At 50.5% G+C, this 16936-nt stretch overlaps 2 protein-coding genes across 3 annotated transcripts in view; one reads left to right on the plus strand and one right to left on the minus strand.

Moving 5' to 3' along the window:
* MAPKAPK3 (MAPK activated protein kinase 3) overlaps positions 1 to 16936 on the plus strand; it is a 107810-nt gene that overhangs the window by 39399 nt on the left and 51475 nt on the right. The gene's annotated exons all lie outside the window — the stretch shown is intronic.
* Positions 1775 to 11047, minus strand: CISH (cytokine inducible SH2 containing protein). The gene is made up of 3 exons (XM_084292652.1): positions 10043 to 11047; positions 5360 to 5586; positions 1775 to 4882 (listed from the first exon to the last, which is right to left on the minus strand). Exons 1-3 carry the CDS (start codon positions 10087 to 10089, stop codon positions 4380 to 4382), a joined length of 777 nt encoding a protein of 258 aa, XP_084148778.1. The 5' UTR covers positions 10090 to 11047; the 3' UTR covers positions 1775 to 4379.

Consider the following 16936-nt stretch of genomic DNA (forward strand, 5'->3'; position numbering starts at 1 on the left):
TGTGCCTGACGAACTGCAGGGTGTTGCTGCTCTGGCAGCGAGCCACGCTAGCATGGTTTCAGTCATGGGCTGGGATTTCTATTCCCTGTGCTATCAGTCTGCTTTTCAGGCTCTCGGCAAGGGCTCCACATCCCCATGCCTATCTGTAGACAGAAACTGCAAAAGAAGAGAGAATCCAACCCAACCGCCCTGCAGTGAGCACACCATGCAGGCGCTGCCAGGAGAGGTGTCGCAGCCATACTTCAGTGACTAGAAAGGTCAGTCTGCATTTCCACGAATGTCCCTATTTCCAGAGGTGTGCAACTCAACGGTAAAAATCAGTTCAGTCTGCACGGAGGTTTGGCACAGGAGTTCTCAGAAAATGAACCTGTTTGCTCTAACAAAATGTGCTGAAGATGCAGGAGTGGGAGTTGTTAAGATAACAGCAGTAAAACCACGTGTGATTGCTGTTCTGTATGGGCTTGACTCATGCCCATCATTTCTTCCTTGAACCTGTGGAAAGGGAGCAACAGGGGTTCATAGATGTAGGTAGGGTTTCATATATGTAGTTTAGCCCAGCTAAGAAACGAATAAATCAATGAATAATGCATCAGGAATGCTGCATCTTTCTTTTCAGTATTTTCTGGGGTTTTCCAAGTACCCTTTAAAATGAAGGTACAGCTTTTCATTCCTTTTGGTTTTGTTTTGTTTTGTTTTGTTTTTTCTCCCCCCTCTACCTCACTTTCCACATTTCCCATAAAAGCAAGAGGGACATGATTGTTTTTGTTTAATGACCTAAACCCGAGCAGGATGTTCCGTTTGCCAGCATTTCCTGGTCGGTGAGCGATGATGAGGGTCTGGAAACAATGGTTGCTGATGAGGCCAGCCCCACAACCAGCCCGGGAAGGACAGCACATGCATCGGGAATACGTGAAAGCAACAGCTTGAACTTTGAACTGGATTCAGAAAGGGAGAATGATGGAGAGGGGCTAAGTGAGATTTCCTTTTTTTTCCTGAGCACGTTTTATTGTTTGCACTGGCTGAGAGCTCACCGTGCCTTGCCCCTGGCAGGCAGAGGGGTTGTGGCATGGGCATCTCTCCTGGGCAAGGAGTGCAGAGGGGCGAGTGTGGGGCACGGGATGGCAGCGGGGTTCCCCCAGCACACATCCTCCGTCTGGCAGCGCCAGGCAGGTGGGGTGGCCTCTGTGCCACTGCAGGGCAGATCCAGCTCCCCAGTCCCTGCCCACAGGGAGAGACCGAGGCCCAGCGGCCGCAGGACATGGGCAAAAAGCTGATGCCATGAGTCTCCCATCCAAAGCATGGTCTGCGCCTGCTGAACTCCTCTTTCAACACGACCATGAGCAGAGTTTTTCTTTGGGGCCAACGTCAAGCCTGCTGTAAACAAATTGCCAAACTTCCAGTTACGTTCCATCTCCTTTCCCCTAGATTGTAATGGTTTTCTATGGCACACAGAAGCGACACAAAAAGCGTTCCTGTGTCTTTGTACATTGTTTTAAAAATGTTCCTTCGTCCCTTGGTAGCGTGGGACTCGGGGTCTGCCACTGCTCATCTGTGTGCAGTAGAAACGAGGCCCACACCGCTGTTGATTTTTGGTGTTAACTCTCCCAGTATCTGAAGGGCTTTTCTTTTTGATGAGGGTTTTTGTGTCTTGTTTGGAAAAAAATGGTCAAGACTTTGCCCAGTCTTCTTGGCGAGGATTTTTGTGACTAGCAAGTGAATTCATCCATCAGGATTTTACCAAAGACTTTTACATCAATTGGCTTTAAAATATATTTAAAATGTTTATTTAAAATCCAAGTCAAATGATTTTTAACAAACTGTCTCAAGATAGAAGAAACTGACTTTTTGGAGTAACTGTATTGTTTATTCTTTGTATTGCAGTAGCACCTAGAGAACCCTATTGTGCTAGATGCGGTACAAACATACAAGAGAGGTGGTCCCTGCCCAGATGAGCTTACAGCCTTCAGCTTAGCCCCTGCACTGCCCTGCTGGTGGATTTACCAGGCATTCGTTCTCCTTACGTGCTTCTGCCGGCCTGGCCGGACCCTCCTGGGGCAACAAGGCCAAACCTGCAAGCTTGATTTCCTCATTACCCCCAGCAGAGGAAAGATCAAGTAGGAGGGAAGTTTAGAGCTGAACTACTTGCCCTTTCCTGCTGTACAACTCTCAAACTGAGCTTTAACGTGCTGCAGATACCAAGGCTGTGGCCAAGCCATGCGGGCTTCCTGAGATCACTGCTGCTCCTTGAAGAGCGGTGGTTTCCTTGTTCCCAGTGTCCTCAGGCAGACAGAGGTGTTTGGATAAAAGGAAGCCTTTTCAGTGGTTTATGTTATATATTATTTTTAAAAATGTTTTGTTTTGCCTTTTCAGTCCTCATTCAGTGCCTTCTCATGGTTGCTGCCGTATGGGGCAAGGGGGGAAGGATACAATAAAAAGCAAACCTGACATCACACGCTGTCAATCATCGAAGTATCAAAAACAAAGCTTTCAAGAGCACAAACTTGTATAAATGGGGGAGAAGGGGGTGGGAAAAGGACACTGACTAAGCACATCAGGCCATCTTGTTCCTTTGGGCGGCTTTGACTTAGGGTGGAAGGAACTCCACGCACCGTTTGAGCTTGTCCCCTGGGTCACCATCCCATCCTTCCTCACCTCCTCTCTCAGCCCTCAGGTACAGCTGGGATTTGTCTCCTCTGAGTTACAGAGCCTTAGAGAGTCCCACGGAGGGCTGAATGAGGCATCCTTCAATCAGTTCATGCCTCGTGAGGGCATGGGGTCTTGGGAGCAAAATAAGCCAAAGGATCATTTCTCTAGTCTTGTCTGTTCCCCTCTCTGCTCTCACTCAGTGGCACAGACTGGCTCCTCCAGGCTGGGGAGGTAACAGGATCATGCAAATGAAGGAGAAGGGGCAACCTCTCTGTCTGTGCTTGTTTTGGGGTGGGTCCCATCTGCTCTTCGTCCCTCCCATCTGTAAAAGAGCAAGGGAGAGCCATTGTGCTTCATTTGCAGGGGTGTGAAAAGGATGGGGTATGAGAATTAAACCCAGAGCAAAAAAATCTGTTTAAAGATAACAAACATGCAAGTCTGAGAAAGGGAGAAGAGAGGTCTGGACCTTGGCAGAGAGAGAAGTTAAATTGTGGTTTCCAGTGTGTGCTAGAACATCGCTCTGATTGAAGCCACATGGCTTGTGAATAATGCTGGCAGAAGCAGAGCAACTGGCAGTCTGGCATTGTGTTCGCAGGGGGGAAGGACAGCTCTTTCTGCTGAGGTGCGTGCAACTTCTTCTCCCCCCTCAAATAAATAAATAAATATCCTGAAGCTGTGTGTCACCGGTGCAGCTCAGCAGAGCCGTCTCTGAGCCCCTGGTCAAGGAGACACTGTTCCTGCCCCATGTCTCGCGAGGCAAGGGCAGGATCAGGGACACGAGCCAAATGCAGAGTGCTCTGAAACCAAATCCTTCTGCCTGCAAATAAGAAAGTTGGCTTTCTGATTGCTTGTTTCTAAATGTTGTGTCACAAACTTCCTTTTGAGATGGAGAGAATGGAAAAATGGGATGAGTGCTCCCCGGCCCAAGCTCAGCACCCAGAATCTCCGCTTCGAGTCCTCAAGGAAGAAAGGCTTCCTCCGAGAAGCCTCCCCTCCCCAAATTATGACCCAGCGTGCATCTTTTGGAGGTACACAAGCTGCTACTGATGTGCTTCGAGGTTATGATACCCAGCCCCCTGTAGCTAAGAAAGAAAGAAAATATTTTGTACAATGTAGAGGTGGGTCTAGATGCAATCATCTGAATCCCACATAGCCAACAAGTCTGCGGGAGCTTGGATGTGGACTCCGGTGACCTGTTACAAGGCAGGCTCAAACACGTACTGTTTGGATGTAAATCCAAATCCAAATTCCCACAGATTTTTGGCTGCCAGTTGTCTGGGAGCCTTTAATCTATCTCTAATTCCACAAAAGAAAAAGAAACGAAACAAAACAAAAAAAAAACAATAAAGTAAAAGGTGCTTTTAAAATACCATGAGGAGAGAAACTGCCATGGAAATAAATAGCGAAAATAACAAGGTTAACATCTCCGGGGTCACAGCAACTCTGAAATTCAAGTAGTGTGCACATGCCTACAGCACTTTCTCACAGCCGCTGTGGGCGCAGCCTGAGGTTCAGAGCTTGGATTGTGTCCCATTGTTCACTGAAACAACCAACTCCTCCCTGGTGCTGGAATGGATGTAGAGAGAAGGGGAGAGGAAAGGCGGACGCAGTCTCTGCTGATCATCAGCTCTTCGCCGTGCCCACCCGATGCCGTGCAGTAGCGGGCCAAGGGCACGTCAGAGTTCTCTCATTCCTGCTCCCGTCTGTCGTGCCTGAGACGCAGCGGCCGCGCTTCAGAGCTGGAAAGGGTATTGCTTCAGGTAGTCCCCCATCCGCCTGGGCAGAGGGAGCTGGTCCACTGCGGCCGTGGACTTGTTAATCCGTAGCCGGCACAGGTGCTGCAGGCTGGGGATGGTGTCTTTGCGGCCCAGCGGCCGGATGAGTTTCAAGTGTACTGCTGCTGCTGCCATCTCTTTCTGCATGGGAGGTAGAGGAGACGGAGGCGGGTAGGGAGCCTCGCTCTTGCTTTCCGTTGTGCAGGACATGACGTAATGCTGGATGAGGCTGACCACGTCTGGGAAGGCCAGGATACGAGGTTTGGACAGGTAGTTGGAGTCCAGCCGGAATTTGCTGTCAGTGTACTCGATGCGCACGTTGGTGGGACCTCGATTCGTCTTGACAGAGAGTGTGAACAGGTAGCTGGGGTGGGTGCTGTCCCGCACCAGGAAGGTGCCCTCCGGCATCTTCTGGAGATGCTGCTTGGCCTCGCTGGCTGTGATGGATCCCCAGTACCAACCTGGAAAAGCATCCCAGAAAGAACTTGTTAGGAAAAGAACGTATCAAAGGACAGGTGGTGCATTTAGGAAAGCCTTGAAGCCTGCTAAGTTCAGGGCCTGGAAAGTAACCAGGAGCAGACTTTGTAAGACCATCAGGAAAGACAGCAGTGTCGAGTGCCAAGGGTTTCCCACCCATGCTGGGGCTTGGGTGAGTGCTTTTGCAGCTACAGGAGTTTACAGAGAAAGAGGGGCTTCTCTGTTCTTTCTCTGGATACAGTTGAAAGAGACAAAGATTTTGCGTAAGTTAGTAATAAATTACTTCATGCTGAGTTTGCAGAGAATGAAAATACTCTTGCTGCACCCACAACTTGCAGCTGTGCCTGTGACAAGACCCAGCTCCTGTCTGAGTGGGACCAGGAGATCCCTCTTGGAGCTCCGACCACGGAGCTGGCTCCCTGCTCCCCCCTATCCCCACGGCTTTGTGAGCTGCCCCTTACCAGATTCCCGCAGGTAGGAGAAGGTTTTCGCGATGCAGAGAAGGTCTTCTTCGGGGTCTCGCGTCTGAGGTGGGTTGTTGTCTGGAACCGGTGCTGCAAAGGCAGGCGCAGACTCCTCCTGGAAGGCTGTGACTGGGAGAGGCTGCATGATCTGCTCCGGCAGATCCACCGCAATGCCCCTGAGTGACAGTCGCCTGATCTTCTCCTCCGCCAGCAAAGGATGAGGTCTGAAACAAAGGGCATACTGTGCTGTTTTTCCTCGCCTTGAAAGAGGTTGCGATGAGTGTTCAGTGCGTGCTACGTTGTGCCACAGCGTGTTCTGCTCTACAAACAGACCTTCAGGACCAGTAGGTGTCAGACTGGCAAGGGGGAGAATGACACAGCTGAAGAGCCCTAAGAAAGGACAGACGCTGGCTTCTTTCTCCTTGGAAGAGGTGGCCTATCTTGCAATTTGGGTTGATAGGAAATCTGATGGTTTAGATGCTGCCTTTTAATATCTAGTTTCAGAGGCAATGAGGTTCACAGCAGCATTCCAGCTCCACTTACATCATTATGGAGTTGGAACATTTCTTTTTCTGTCAGTGGGTTTATTAGTCATTTACTGTTCTATAATTAGAAGCAGAAGTGGCAACAGCCTGGGTTTTGTCCTACCCGCTCTCTACTGAAGGTTGACCCCATCTTAAATGTGCCTGTTAGAACTAAGGGTGAGCTGATCTGCTAGCAGAGTAACAGGAATACTCGCTCTCACCAAGCCCCTACACTCACAGACCTGGCATTCAAGGGCACAAAGGAGATCTCAGCGCGACCGTGATCCCTGCAGGATTACAGCAGCAGGAGGTTCTGCCACGGCCGGGCTGCTACGAGCAGCACTCCCCAAGCGTTAGCGTGGCTAACAGCAGGCAGTGGCTTCGTGCCCCTGGAGCCCTGGTGGGTGCCAGGCGCTGCTCTGCAGCAAGGCAGAGCTCCAGGGACAGGGGTGGGTGCCCCGGAGTTCTCCGTGCCCAGCCAAGCTCCTGAGCAAAAGCATGGGACTCTGTCTTCTCCTTGAAGCTCTTTGCCTTCTTATGTTCTTCTCCCTGTTCTGCTGCACGTCCTGTGTTACAGCCCCCACGCTCTCACTTGCTTAAGGCATTCTTTCAGACACTCCGAACAAAAGAAGGATGAGTTTCCAGGGAAATGCAACACAGTCCTCCACGCGAGGCTGTCCCAGCACCACAGGAACCAATGGGGACTACAGAGGCGGCCGCCACCTCCACCCACATCGCTGCAGAGGAGGGGAGGAGATTCCAAAGTTGTAAGCTTTTCCCTTCCCCTCTTCTCCTCCTCTGTGCTTTATAGAAACAGATACACTTTAGGTACCCATGCAGAAGTGCTGTAAACTGATCTTCACCTGATCACCACCAAGTCCCAGAGATGGGACTGGGAACCAGAAGAAGGGATTTGGGAGAAAAGTAGGCTAGATAGAGCCTGAAAATGATTTCATGGTGATTTGAGAGTGAAAGCCAGTCCACTCCGTGAGCCTGTGTTTCTAATAAAACCATGTAGGTTTGGAGTAAAGCTTTTGTAAGCCAGTGGTAAAAATGAATCTACAAAGAGTGACTCTTGCCCACGTAACGCATAGCAAAACCCCACTGTTCTGCTGGGCCTTATAAAAGAACATTCTTCCTTTTGGCCATGTGTCAAACCGTGTTCCAGAAGCAGGGCATCTACTGCTTCTGCATGGCATTTAATCCTCACGTAGTAATTTCTATTTATGGCTAGGAAGCCAAATGTGATTGCTGTCCCTTATCTCCACCGGGCACCCTTGGCCACCAGGAGCGCGTTTTCAGTCGCTTTGGCAGCACAGTGGATCTGAACACGCCCTGGTACCTGGCACCAGCTGCTGGGAAACCTCAGCTCTCTTTTTAGTCTCACCTGAGCTGCCTTTGCGGGTGACGAGGGCTGCATTTTACAGATACTTAGATGTCTCCCTCTTAACGTGATGGTCTTCACGAATGTCACCTGCGCTCCTGGGGAAAGGAGATTCCCAGTTCTCCGTTCCCCTGTTTGGAGCAGGGAGGGCTGCAGGCCGGGTCCCTCCCTGCACTGAGCCCACGGTGGGAGCTGGCGCTGTGCCGTGTGGTGGGCACACGGGGCTGCTGGCAGGGCAGCATCTCACAGGCGTGCTGCTCTCTGCCCGTTCACAGAGCTGCCAAAGACTGAGTTACTCAGAGCCCGTCCCGCAGCCCTCGCTGCCCGCTCTCTCCCCCAAAGCTGCGTACCGCAGGCCAAGTTCCAACGCTCTCCTCACTTCGTTTCGCCTGGAAAGTTTTTTCTGGCCTACCCATTGGGAAACCATTTCCCACACAAAGAAAGGTTTTCTTGTTCCAGGCACGGAACTGCTCTTTTTTTGTCTTTCTATAAACCTGCTTTGGAGAGGCGATTAGGAATCAGCTAGGTGACTGGGACGGGGCAGGAGAGATAGCAAGGCTACGTGGGGAAATACACTCCAGTTTCATTGCAGAAAGCCATTAATTCCAGTCTGTGTCCAAAAGACACATCAGCTGCATGTATTTTCCAGTAGGTTTCTTTTCCAGAGCCACTGGTCACCCCTCTGAAGGAGGACCCATGTGTGCAAGGAGACAAGGCTTCCCTATGCTCTCTGCTACCTGAAGCTGAAGAAGCCCCAGTCCCAGAGGAGATTCTTCCACTGCAGCCAGGGAAGGACCATGCTAATGCTCCTATTTTCCTTCCACGTGCCCACCTTCTACCCCTGTCCCCCCCTACAAAAGGAATCACAAAGGAGCTTGGTGGAACGCAGGGGGGATAAAAAATTCACCCAGACCAGGAGGTGTGGGTGTCTTAAGCGACTCAAAGTAGTCTGAAGAAAAAAGAGCTGCTGCTGTGAGCTAGCAGAGCAGCTCCAAGCACAGGAAAGGGAGGGCAGAGGGATCAGGGAGTAATGGCTGACTACGGCATTTATGGAGAGGGGTACAGCCAGAAGGAAAGCACATTTGCAAGAGGGACGAGAAGAGTTTGCTGGCATAAGGACGTGTTGAATGAGGTCTGCTGACATGAAAAAGTCAGCCCTTTACTAGGGACAGAGTGAGTATTTGAACATAAATAGCACTCGTAAGAAAGAGAGGAGAGACGCACGCAAGATCAGCGTGAATTGTTAGTACAACAGCTGCGATGAGGAGGAAAACAAACGTAAAAGATTTGGCAGCTCTGGCTGGTATGCTGTGTGGAGTCTCGAGAGAAACAGCAAATGAACTTCCAGTGCTTTGGCAATTAGTGCTTCAAAAAGCCTTGGAAAGCCAAGAAAGTTCAAGAGAATAGATAAGTCTGATACCATTTAGTGTTAGCTTTGCAGTTACTTTGCTGATAAGTCCTTTGTAGCACAGTACAAGTAGTACGAGAAAAAGTGAGTAGAGCTGCTCTGCTTTCTGTGAGCCACGTCCCAAAACTCCCATGGGAGCCTGGTCTGACTAGGGGGGAGAGTATGGAGGCTGGGAGATGTGAAATCCTGTAGGGCAGTGAAAATGGAACAATAAATGCTCACAAAGAGGATATTAAGAGACAGCCATCTACACATCTGGCTATGTAACATGCTCTTGGTGGGAGATGGGAAGCAGTAGCTCCAGCACATTAACCCTGGGGGGAAGCTTCAGATAAGGGTTTCACAAAGCATAAGCTGAAAAATGAATTTCCATTGCCGTGGCTGCAGGAACTGCAGCAGTACACTGAAAATGAGAGCAAAAATGAGCAAAGGAAAACCCACTCGAGTAGTAGGAAAGCATTGGTAAGCACGAGCTCCGTTGGTCTACGGAACGGATTTGGGGGGAAAGTGGCAGAAAAGTCCCCGTGCTTTAGTCATTTAGAGCGGACAAGGGAAATGCGGTGACTGAGGAAAATCCACTGCGGGCAGCAGGGGTGGGCAGCACGGGCATTTCGGCTCAGACCGGAGCAAACGCCGGCACTTCCCAAGCACACAGCGTGTGTGAGGGCGCGGGGTGACTCCTGCAGCCCAGGTACTCACACGGGCTGGTGACCATGAGCCAAGCAGATCCTACGGACACCGAAGGGCCAACACAGCGCTGCCAGAGCCCGGTACTAAAGAAGGGGCTTTGCCGCTTTCTATTTTACTGAACCCATATTTCTGTGATGTTACTGTGTATGTGCCTCCTCTGGCTTTCCTGTTGGCAGCGTGCTGTGTGTGGGGAAGTCTGTGTATATGCACTTACATTTAACACCACACAGAAAAGCAACAGAGAAAGGAAACCATGTGTTCAGCAGAAATATTTACTTAGGAGCAGACATGGAGGTCTGAACTCCGGGGACGGTTCTCCCCGCAGGCAGCGTCAGAGAGCCCGGACGGTCTGGGTCTGCATCCCCGCGGGTGCTACGCACAGCGCACCAGACAGCGCCCGGGGTTTTACTGATTTTGACTCCCCAAAAGACTGGGAATACTGAGTAACTTTTCAGCAACAGAAAGCAGAGAAATCAGGAATACTTCATGGCCGCATGATTTTGGCCACGGAACCTCCAAGGCAGACATACAGGACCCACACAGAACTCAGTGCTCGGCCAGCCTGTCGTCCCCATCCCATTGTAATGTCACACACAGAAAACCACCCCGGGGAGCCTACGAATCCTACAAGGATCCCACCACAGCTTTTAAAAGAAGGCTGCACAGTGTCTTACCCCTGAACACAGAGGATCATGTCACTCCTGGACCAAGGGAAAAGCATTAAGTCTTCAGGAAGGTGGCAAATGCTTTCTCCTCTTCCTTCTCGTCCTCCTTGGCTCCTTTTCCTTTGCTTCCCAGACGGACCAAGCTCTTTCCAGCCTCGGGTCCGGGCTTCCCAGGAGGAGGCAGCGGGCACGTCCCGGCCCTGCTTCAGCCCCGCGTCGGCTTGGCGGGGGACTCGGCGGGGCGGTGGAGAAGAGCGAGTTCTCGTGCCGCTTTCCAGAAAGCAGCAACGGCAAAGTTTTAAAAATAACCAGAGAAAAGGGAGACTGCGTCCGTCTGGAGAGGACCTGATCTTCCTCCGAAGCAGCCTCTTAGGAGAAAATGATAATATTCAGAGCACGCTGAAATAATAATAAATAGGTAGGAATAAATAGCCTCTCCCCGAATGCATGGGAGAGGGGAGCCGGGAGAGCAGCAACCTGCTTGTTCACGGACTCCAGAAGTAATGAAGCTCCGAGAAAGAAAAAAAAAAAAAAAAAAGAGAAGGAAAAAAAAAAAAAAAACCTACTAAGTAATCTTTTGTTTGCCCCTTTTAATCTGTTCCAGGAAGTGAGGGATTCCTGGAATCGCATTGTATTCGCATCACTCTTCCGATATCAACCACGCGAAAAAAAAAAAAGAGAAAAGGAAAAAAAAAAGAAAATAAAGAAACCAGCCCCCTTCCCCCCCCCCCCGGCAGGTATAAATAGCCGCGAGCGGAGCGGGCGCGCTGCTGGCAGTGCCGGGGCTGCGGCTGGGGGGCGAGGAGCGGAGCGGGGAGAGAAGAGAGGAGAGGGGCCGGGCTGGGCTGGGCTGAGCTGAGCTGGGCTGAGCTGATCTGGGCCGAGCCGGGCTGTGTTGGGCCGGGCCGTGTTGGGCCGGGCCGGGCCGGGCGCGTGTTCGCGGAAACGCCTTTGATCCATTTCCAAGAACTTTCCAGGAACGCGGGGCCGCCGCGCCGGGCGCTGCCAATGGGCGCCGCCGCCGCCCCCGCCCGCCGCATGCGCGGGGCTGAGGCAGAGCCCGGGCGGCTTCGGGCACCGCAAGGCCCCGCTCCGGCCTCGCTCCGGCCCCGCTCCGGCCCCGCTCCGGCCCCGCCGCCTCCTCCTCGGCCTCGGGGAGCTCCGGGACCCTCCGTGGGGCCGGGGAAAGCCGCGAGAAAATCGGCAACCGCGGCACGCAGCCGAGAGACGGCTTCATATCCCCCCCCCCCCACCCTCCCCCCGGGCTGTCCAGAGCTGGCAGAGGCTGGCTGGGCAAAATGGGGTGGAAATAGCGCGTTTGGGGTTGTTGGAGGGGTTGGGTTTACACGCAGCACCGGATCTTGCTTCCCTGCTGCAAATGGGCAGGTTCCTCGCCTGCTGGAGGGGAGAAGGAGTGTGCCAGGGGTGCCGCTGGGCACCAGTTGTGTGGGGCTGTAGGGAGAGGGGTCTCCTCCTGGGTGGGCATCAGCCCCTGACAGCCTTTTGCTCCTGTCCTTTATCGGTGTTGGGCGCTGTGGCAGCAGGGAGATGCTCTCAGAGGGGTGAGGGCACCCCAGGGGTGTTGGCACACAGGTCCCCTTGGCCAGTTCGCTTCTGCTCCCACCGCAGGCTGCAGCTCACCCTGCACCTGGGCATACATAAAGCCATGGTGGAGTGAGGGGACAGCGGGCCTGGAAGATGACCATTAAAAAAAAAAGCGGCTAATGTGTATGAGAATTAGTGAAAGGAGCTTTCACCTTAACCGGAAACGTTTTAGGGGCCTACCTCAAAAAACGGGTCTAGCTAATGCCTGGCCGGTTTTACCTACATAGTCAGTATCACTGACCGCCTAGAAGTCAGGACTCAGCAGCACTTCAACACTCTGCCTCTTTTCGGTGCTCTGTGTGAGAGCTTTGCCTCTTGCCACTGTTCTGCGTGTCACGGGAATGCCCGAGGTGGGAGGCAGGACAGTGTGTGGGCCTTGCCAGTGCCCTGGGCTTCTGCAGCTGGGCACAGGGAATAGAAATCGTTGCCATCCCAACAAATGAGTTCCTTGCACCCAGTTTATACCGATCCAAGTGGCTCCCAAGGTTTCAGATTTGAGGAGTTGAGGACAAGGCAAAAGCAGCTACAAGCAATATTGTTGGGTGATAGGACTTGGTTATCAAAGATTTCAAGGAAAGCTCACAACGAAGTCACCGAGGCAAGAAAGTCCAGAGCTGGTGAACCACAGGTAGTCCCCTCGGAACGTTCCCAGCACAACAGCACCATCTACTGCTGAGCCCTGCTGCAGGAGCCAGCCGGCCACGGTCCCCTCTTCGCTGCGGTCAGTGCGGCTCCCTCAGGTTGCCATCATCCTGCAGAATTGGTGTAAATGAAAATTACATCCAAAAATCGTAATTCTAGAACAAGATCTGTGTGTCTGGGGACTAGATTTACCTCTTATTATAAACTTCTACGTGGGAGACGAAAAGAAATTTGCCCCTCTGTCCGTAAAGCCATCTCTATCCCATGCTTACCTGTATTATAAGGTAAACAGCATGTCAGTGAGCAAATAGCAATAATAAGCATTTATTCCCCATTTAAATGGACCATCTCACAATCTGAGTAGGGCCCACCATTTTTTCTTGAATCAGCAGCACACAAGAGGGTGATGAGCTTGCTATCATGCTTTGGATTTCCCAAGCCAGTGTGGAGCAATGGGACACTCCAGGTGGTGGGCAAGCCATGCCGTGGGTATGGGACATGCAGAAGCAGAATGTGCAGGACAACAGCAGACCTTATTCAGGGCTACAAGGAAATACCTTGGTACTACCGTAAGCATCTCACCACATTTGTTGTCCCTAGGCTTGCTGGCATGCAGTGACCTAGAAAACAATCACAGTGTGGCATTTGTTAGGAGCTTCTGTGCTTGTATCAAATGCTGTGGCTCTGCAAAAAAAAAACAAAAAAACAAAAAAACATGCATTCCTGAGTGATCTAGGTGGGCACCCCAGGGCTGTCAGACAATGCCGTTACACCCCTTGGTTGAGGATCCCCTTCAGTGAAAGAGATATTCATTGCCTGTGCTCCACTGCAGCAGAAAATGAAGCACTGTCTTCTGTAGACAGATTTGAAGATTTATGATGTTTTAGATTTATGGTACGTCTAGAAAGAAAAAAAAAAAAAAAAAAAAAAGTATTTTCTTCTTAATCTCTCTGCTGAAATAGAATTGTCCAACTGGCATCTCTATCTCCCTCCACAGATAAGCCATGTCTGAGTGCTGCTGCTGCTCTAGAGATCTCTAGACAGCAACCCTTAGTGGAGGAGCAGGGATGGAGCCTCCCAAACCTTCTCACCAACCAAGACAAGTTATCTGTAAGAAGGTGTCTGGTTCCAGGATTATAAAATAAACTGTCCTACCCTCTTCTGTATTTCTCTAGAAATATCCCTGTGCTGAGGGATACGTGTGCTGACAGGGAGGAAGTTCCTTGAGGAACTAAGGCAGGTATTAGGACACATCCTGCAGATTGTATGAGGCTGATGATCTTCACAGAATCATAGAACGGCTTGGGTTGGGAGGGACCTCAAAGATTGTTCCAACCCCCGGCCATAGGCAGGGACGCCACCCACCAGATCAGGTTGCTCAGGGTCTCGTCCACCCTGGCCTTGACACCTCCCGGGATGGGGCATCCACAGCTTCTCTGGGCAGCCTGTGCCAGTGCCTCACCACCCTCTGAGGGAAGAATTTCCTCCTATCCTCTAATCTAAATCTCCCCTCTTTCAGTTTAAAACCATTCCCCCTTGTCCTGTCATTATCTGACTGAGCAAAGAGTTGCTCCCCATCTTTTTTTTTGGTCCCCTTCAAGTACTGAAAGGTTGCAATCAGGTCAACCCAGAGGCACCTCTTCTTCAGACTGAACATCCCTGGCTCTCTCAGCCTTTCTTCACAGGAGAGCTGATGCAGCCTCTGATCAGCTTTGTGGCCCTCCTCTGGACCCGCTCTAACAGCCCCACATCCTTCTCGTGCTGGGGGCCCCAGGCCTGGACGCAGCGCTGCAGGTGGGGCCTCAGGAGGGCAGAGCAGAGGGGGACAATCACCTCCCTCCCCTGCTGGCCGCTCCTTGTGACACAGCCCGGGATGCAGTTGCCCTTCTGGGCTGCAAGCGCCCACTGCTGCCTCGTGTCGAGCTCATCCACCAGAACCCCCAAGTCCTTCTCTGCAGGGCTGCTCTCAATGGGTTCTTCTCCCAGTCTGTCCTGCCTGGGATTGACCCAGCCCAGGTTGAGCACCTTTCACTTGGTCTTGTTGAACCTCACTAGGTTCATGCGGGCCCACTTCTCAAGCTTGTCCCGGTCCCTTTGGATGTCATCCCTTCCTTCTGGTGTATCAACCACACCACTCAGCTTGGTGCCAGCTGCAAACATGCTGAGGGTGCACTCAGTCCCACTGTCCATGTCGTTGGTAAAGGTATTAAACAGCACTGGTCCCAGGACAGGCCCCTGAGGGACACCACTCAGCAGCCTCCACCTGGACACAGAGCCATTGACACCACTCTCTGGGTGCCACCTTCAAGCCAACTCCTTATCCACTGAATGGTCCACCCAGAAAATCCATCTCTCTCCAATTTGGAGACCAGGATGTCATGTGGGGCCACACCAGAGGCCTAGCAGAAGTCCAGGCAGATGACATTGGTTGGTGTTAGCTTGCCGACTGATGCAGTCACTCCATCACAGAAGGCCACCAGAGTGGTCAGCCACGATTTGCCCTTGGTGAAGCCGTGCTGGCTGCCTCGGGTCACCTCTTTGTCCTGCATATGCCTTGACATATTGAGACATCCTTTTCCTTCACTAGCAGCTGGCTCATAGCTAGAGTTTGTAATTTTGCTTAGAAACCATATTATAAGCTCAGTTGACGACAAAGCGTGCTGAGAATAGAGAGGAGTTGTTCTAGTTTACTGGTCACAAAGCATCAGGTTAACGTCACTGCCTGTGAAATAGCTCTGTAAACCTGGTCTTTTCTCAGCAGCAGAGAGAAAGGAGCCAAACTGATGGGTTTTTCTAATTGTATGGGTAATAGCAATTATTTCAGTTTCTGGTTTGTTACTGTTATTGGTCTTATTTTTCTTCTTCTTTTCAATAAGTCTGCGGCAGACACTGCCAGAACAAAACTGAAGGATGGGGGGAAAAAAACATGTATATAGTCTCTGTTCCAGAGCACTGTGTACGTGACAGACTAAACTAAAGATCATATAGAAGTGTCTTTTCTTCTCCCACGTATCACAATATTGTTCTATAGAGCTTTCCTTTCCTTCTTTTAATATCACAGACACAGCAGTTTTTGAAGAACATCCTGAGAAATTTAATAAGGCTGCTGCAACCTCCCAATCAGGCAAAGCTGTGTCCTCACTTCAACCTGACAATACAGAGCGTTTTCTCTTCGGTGACATCTATATAATGCATCCCAGAGAGTGGATTTTTCATAACACAGGGAAAAAAAATACAGCTGTTACTCCGGGGAAGCAGTGTTTCAAAAAAAAAAAAAACAAGTCACTATATTTTCAGTTGATGGTGGCATTTTCTTTATTGCCATTGATATTGATCTCCACGAGACATTGCTATCAAAGGACTAGCCCCCATACAAATCACTTTTGTCTCTGAATAAACTCAGATAACTCTAGCATTCAGACAAGTATCATTCTTCCAAAACATGCCATCTCCTAAAGAAGATTTGATGACCTCAGATTTCCTAGCTCTCCATGTGACAACAAACTGAGATTCTTTTATTTTTTAATTTTTTTAAGAAATGGGATATTTGACAGTCTGAAATGGCTCCGATCCCAGATACTGCTATTATTGAATTGCTACAGCACAGGAAAAGGGCAGTGAAAAATACCCAGTGAGATAGCCAAAGTTAACCTTCCATATTTAAACAACAGTACTCTATTTGTCTAGACGAGGTATCTGTGATATTCAAGACGTGATAAAATTGATACAGGAATGGCATATCCAAACCGCATGCTGGCTGAAATACCAAGCTTCACAGGGTTAACATATTAGCTTAGAGACATGGGGCTGCTGCCCCACAGCTTATTGCAAGATCGAGGCTTTACTGAGCGGTAATTTCCTCTTACAAACTACTCTTCTGGTGTCGGGTAAGCAGGAGAAGCTGAGCTACTAAATTATCTCTGGAAATAAGTTGTTTTGTGTTGTTGCTGTTGGGGATTTTTGGTTAAAACAGGATTAATATTTAATTTACAGTTTTAGGGATTTTTGAGAGGATGAAAGAACTTTTGCCGTATTGGGCTCTTATCATGTAATAGTACTGTTTTTTTAAAAACTTCAAAAAGCAAACATCAATAAATAAATAAAAACTTCTTTCTGAATGAAAAATGTCCCCCGGCACAATAAGCTGCAGCGGGCCTGTCAGCATTTCCTCTGTCAGCATCTCCAAAGGACTGTAACGCAGCTCAGCCTGCCATGAGCACAAAGAGGAGCTGCAGGATCCGCAGTGTAAGTTTTTATCATGTGAAATGTAATTCCCAGCGAGATCTAAGCCTTACATTTGAAAGCAGGCGCTGTGTGAAATGCTCCCAGAGCCAGACGGGGGGACAAGTGCCACCAAGATGACCGCGCCGCACTTGCTGCCTTTACGTTGTCAGAGGTGTTGGGGTTAAATGGTTAACCCACTTGTTAGCTCCAGGATGTGCCTGGCCTCAGCGTGCTTGTCGGAGAAATTATAAAACCTTAAGCAGCTTAAGAGGAGGATATTGCACAAATGAATGTTCCTGGCTCTCTGCAAACAGCGTGTGGGTTGCAAAAGCCGGGATTTACAAGAGCAGGAGCTTCCAGGTGGGTGCTCCCACAGGGATTTGCAGAGGCAGTCACGCCAAGACACCACATCAGGTCACTACGGCAGAGACC

The sequence above is a fragment of the Netta rufina genome (assembly GCF_964035555.1).
Source record: "Netta rufina genome assembly, chromosome: 10".
Classification (NCBI taxonomy): domain Eukaryota; kingdom Metazoa; phylum Chordata; class Aves; order Anseriformes; family Anatidae; genus Netta; species Netta rufina.

Coding starts and splice junctions, on each gene's coding strand:
- CISH (XM_084292652.1), bottom strand. CDS start 10,089: ATGCTTTTCCCTTGGTCCAGGAGTGACATGATCCTCTGTGTTCAGGG. Junction 5,587..10,042: donor ATGATCCTCTGTGTTCAGGG/GTAAGACACTGT, acceptor CCTTTGTTTCAG/ACCTCATCCTTTGCTGGCGG. Junction 4,883..5,359: donor CTCCTACCTGCGGGAATCTG/GTAAGGGGCAGC, acceptor ATGCTTTTCCAG/GTTGGTACTGGGGATCCATC.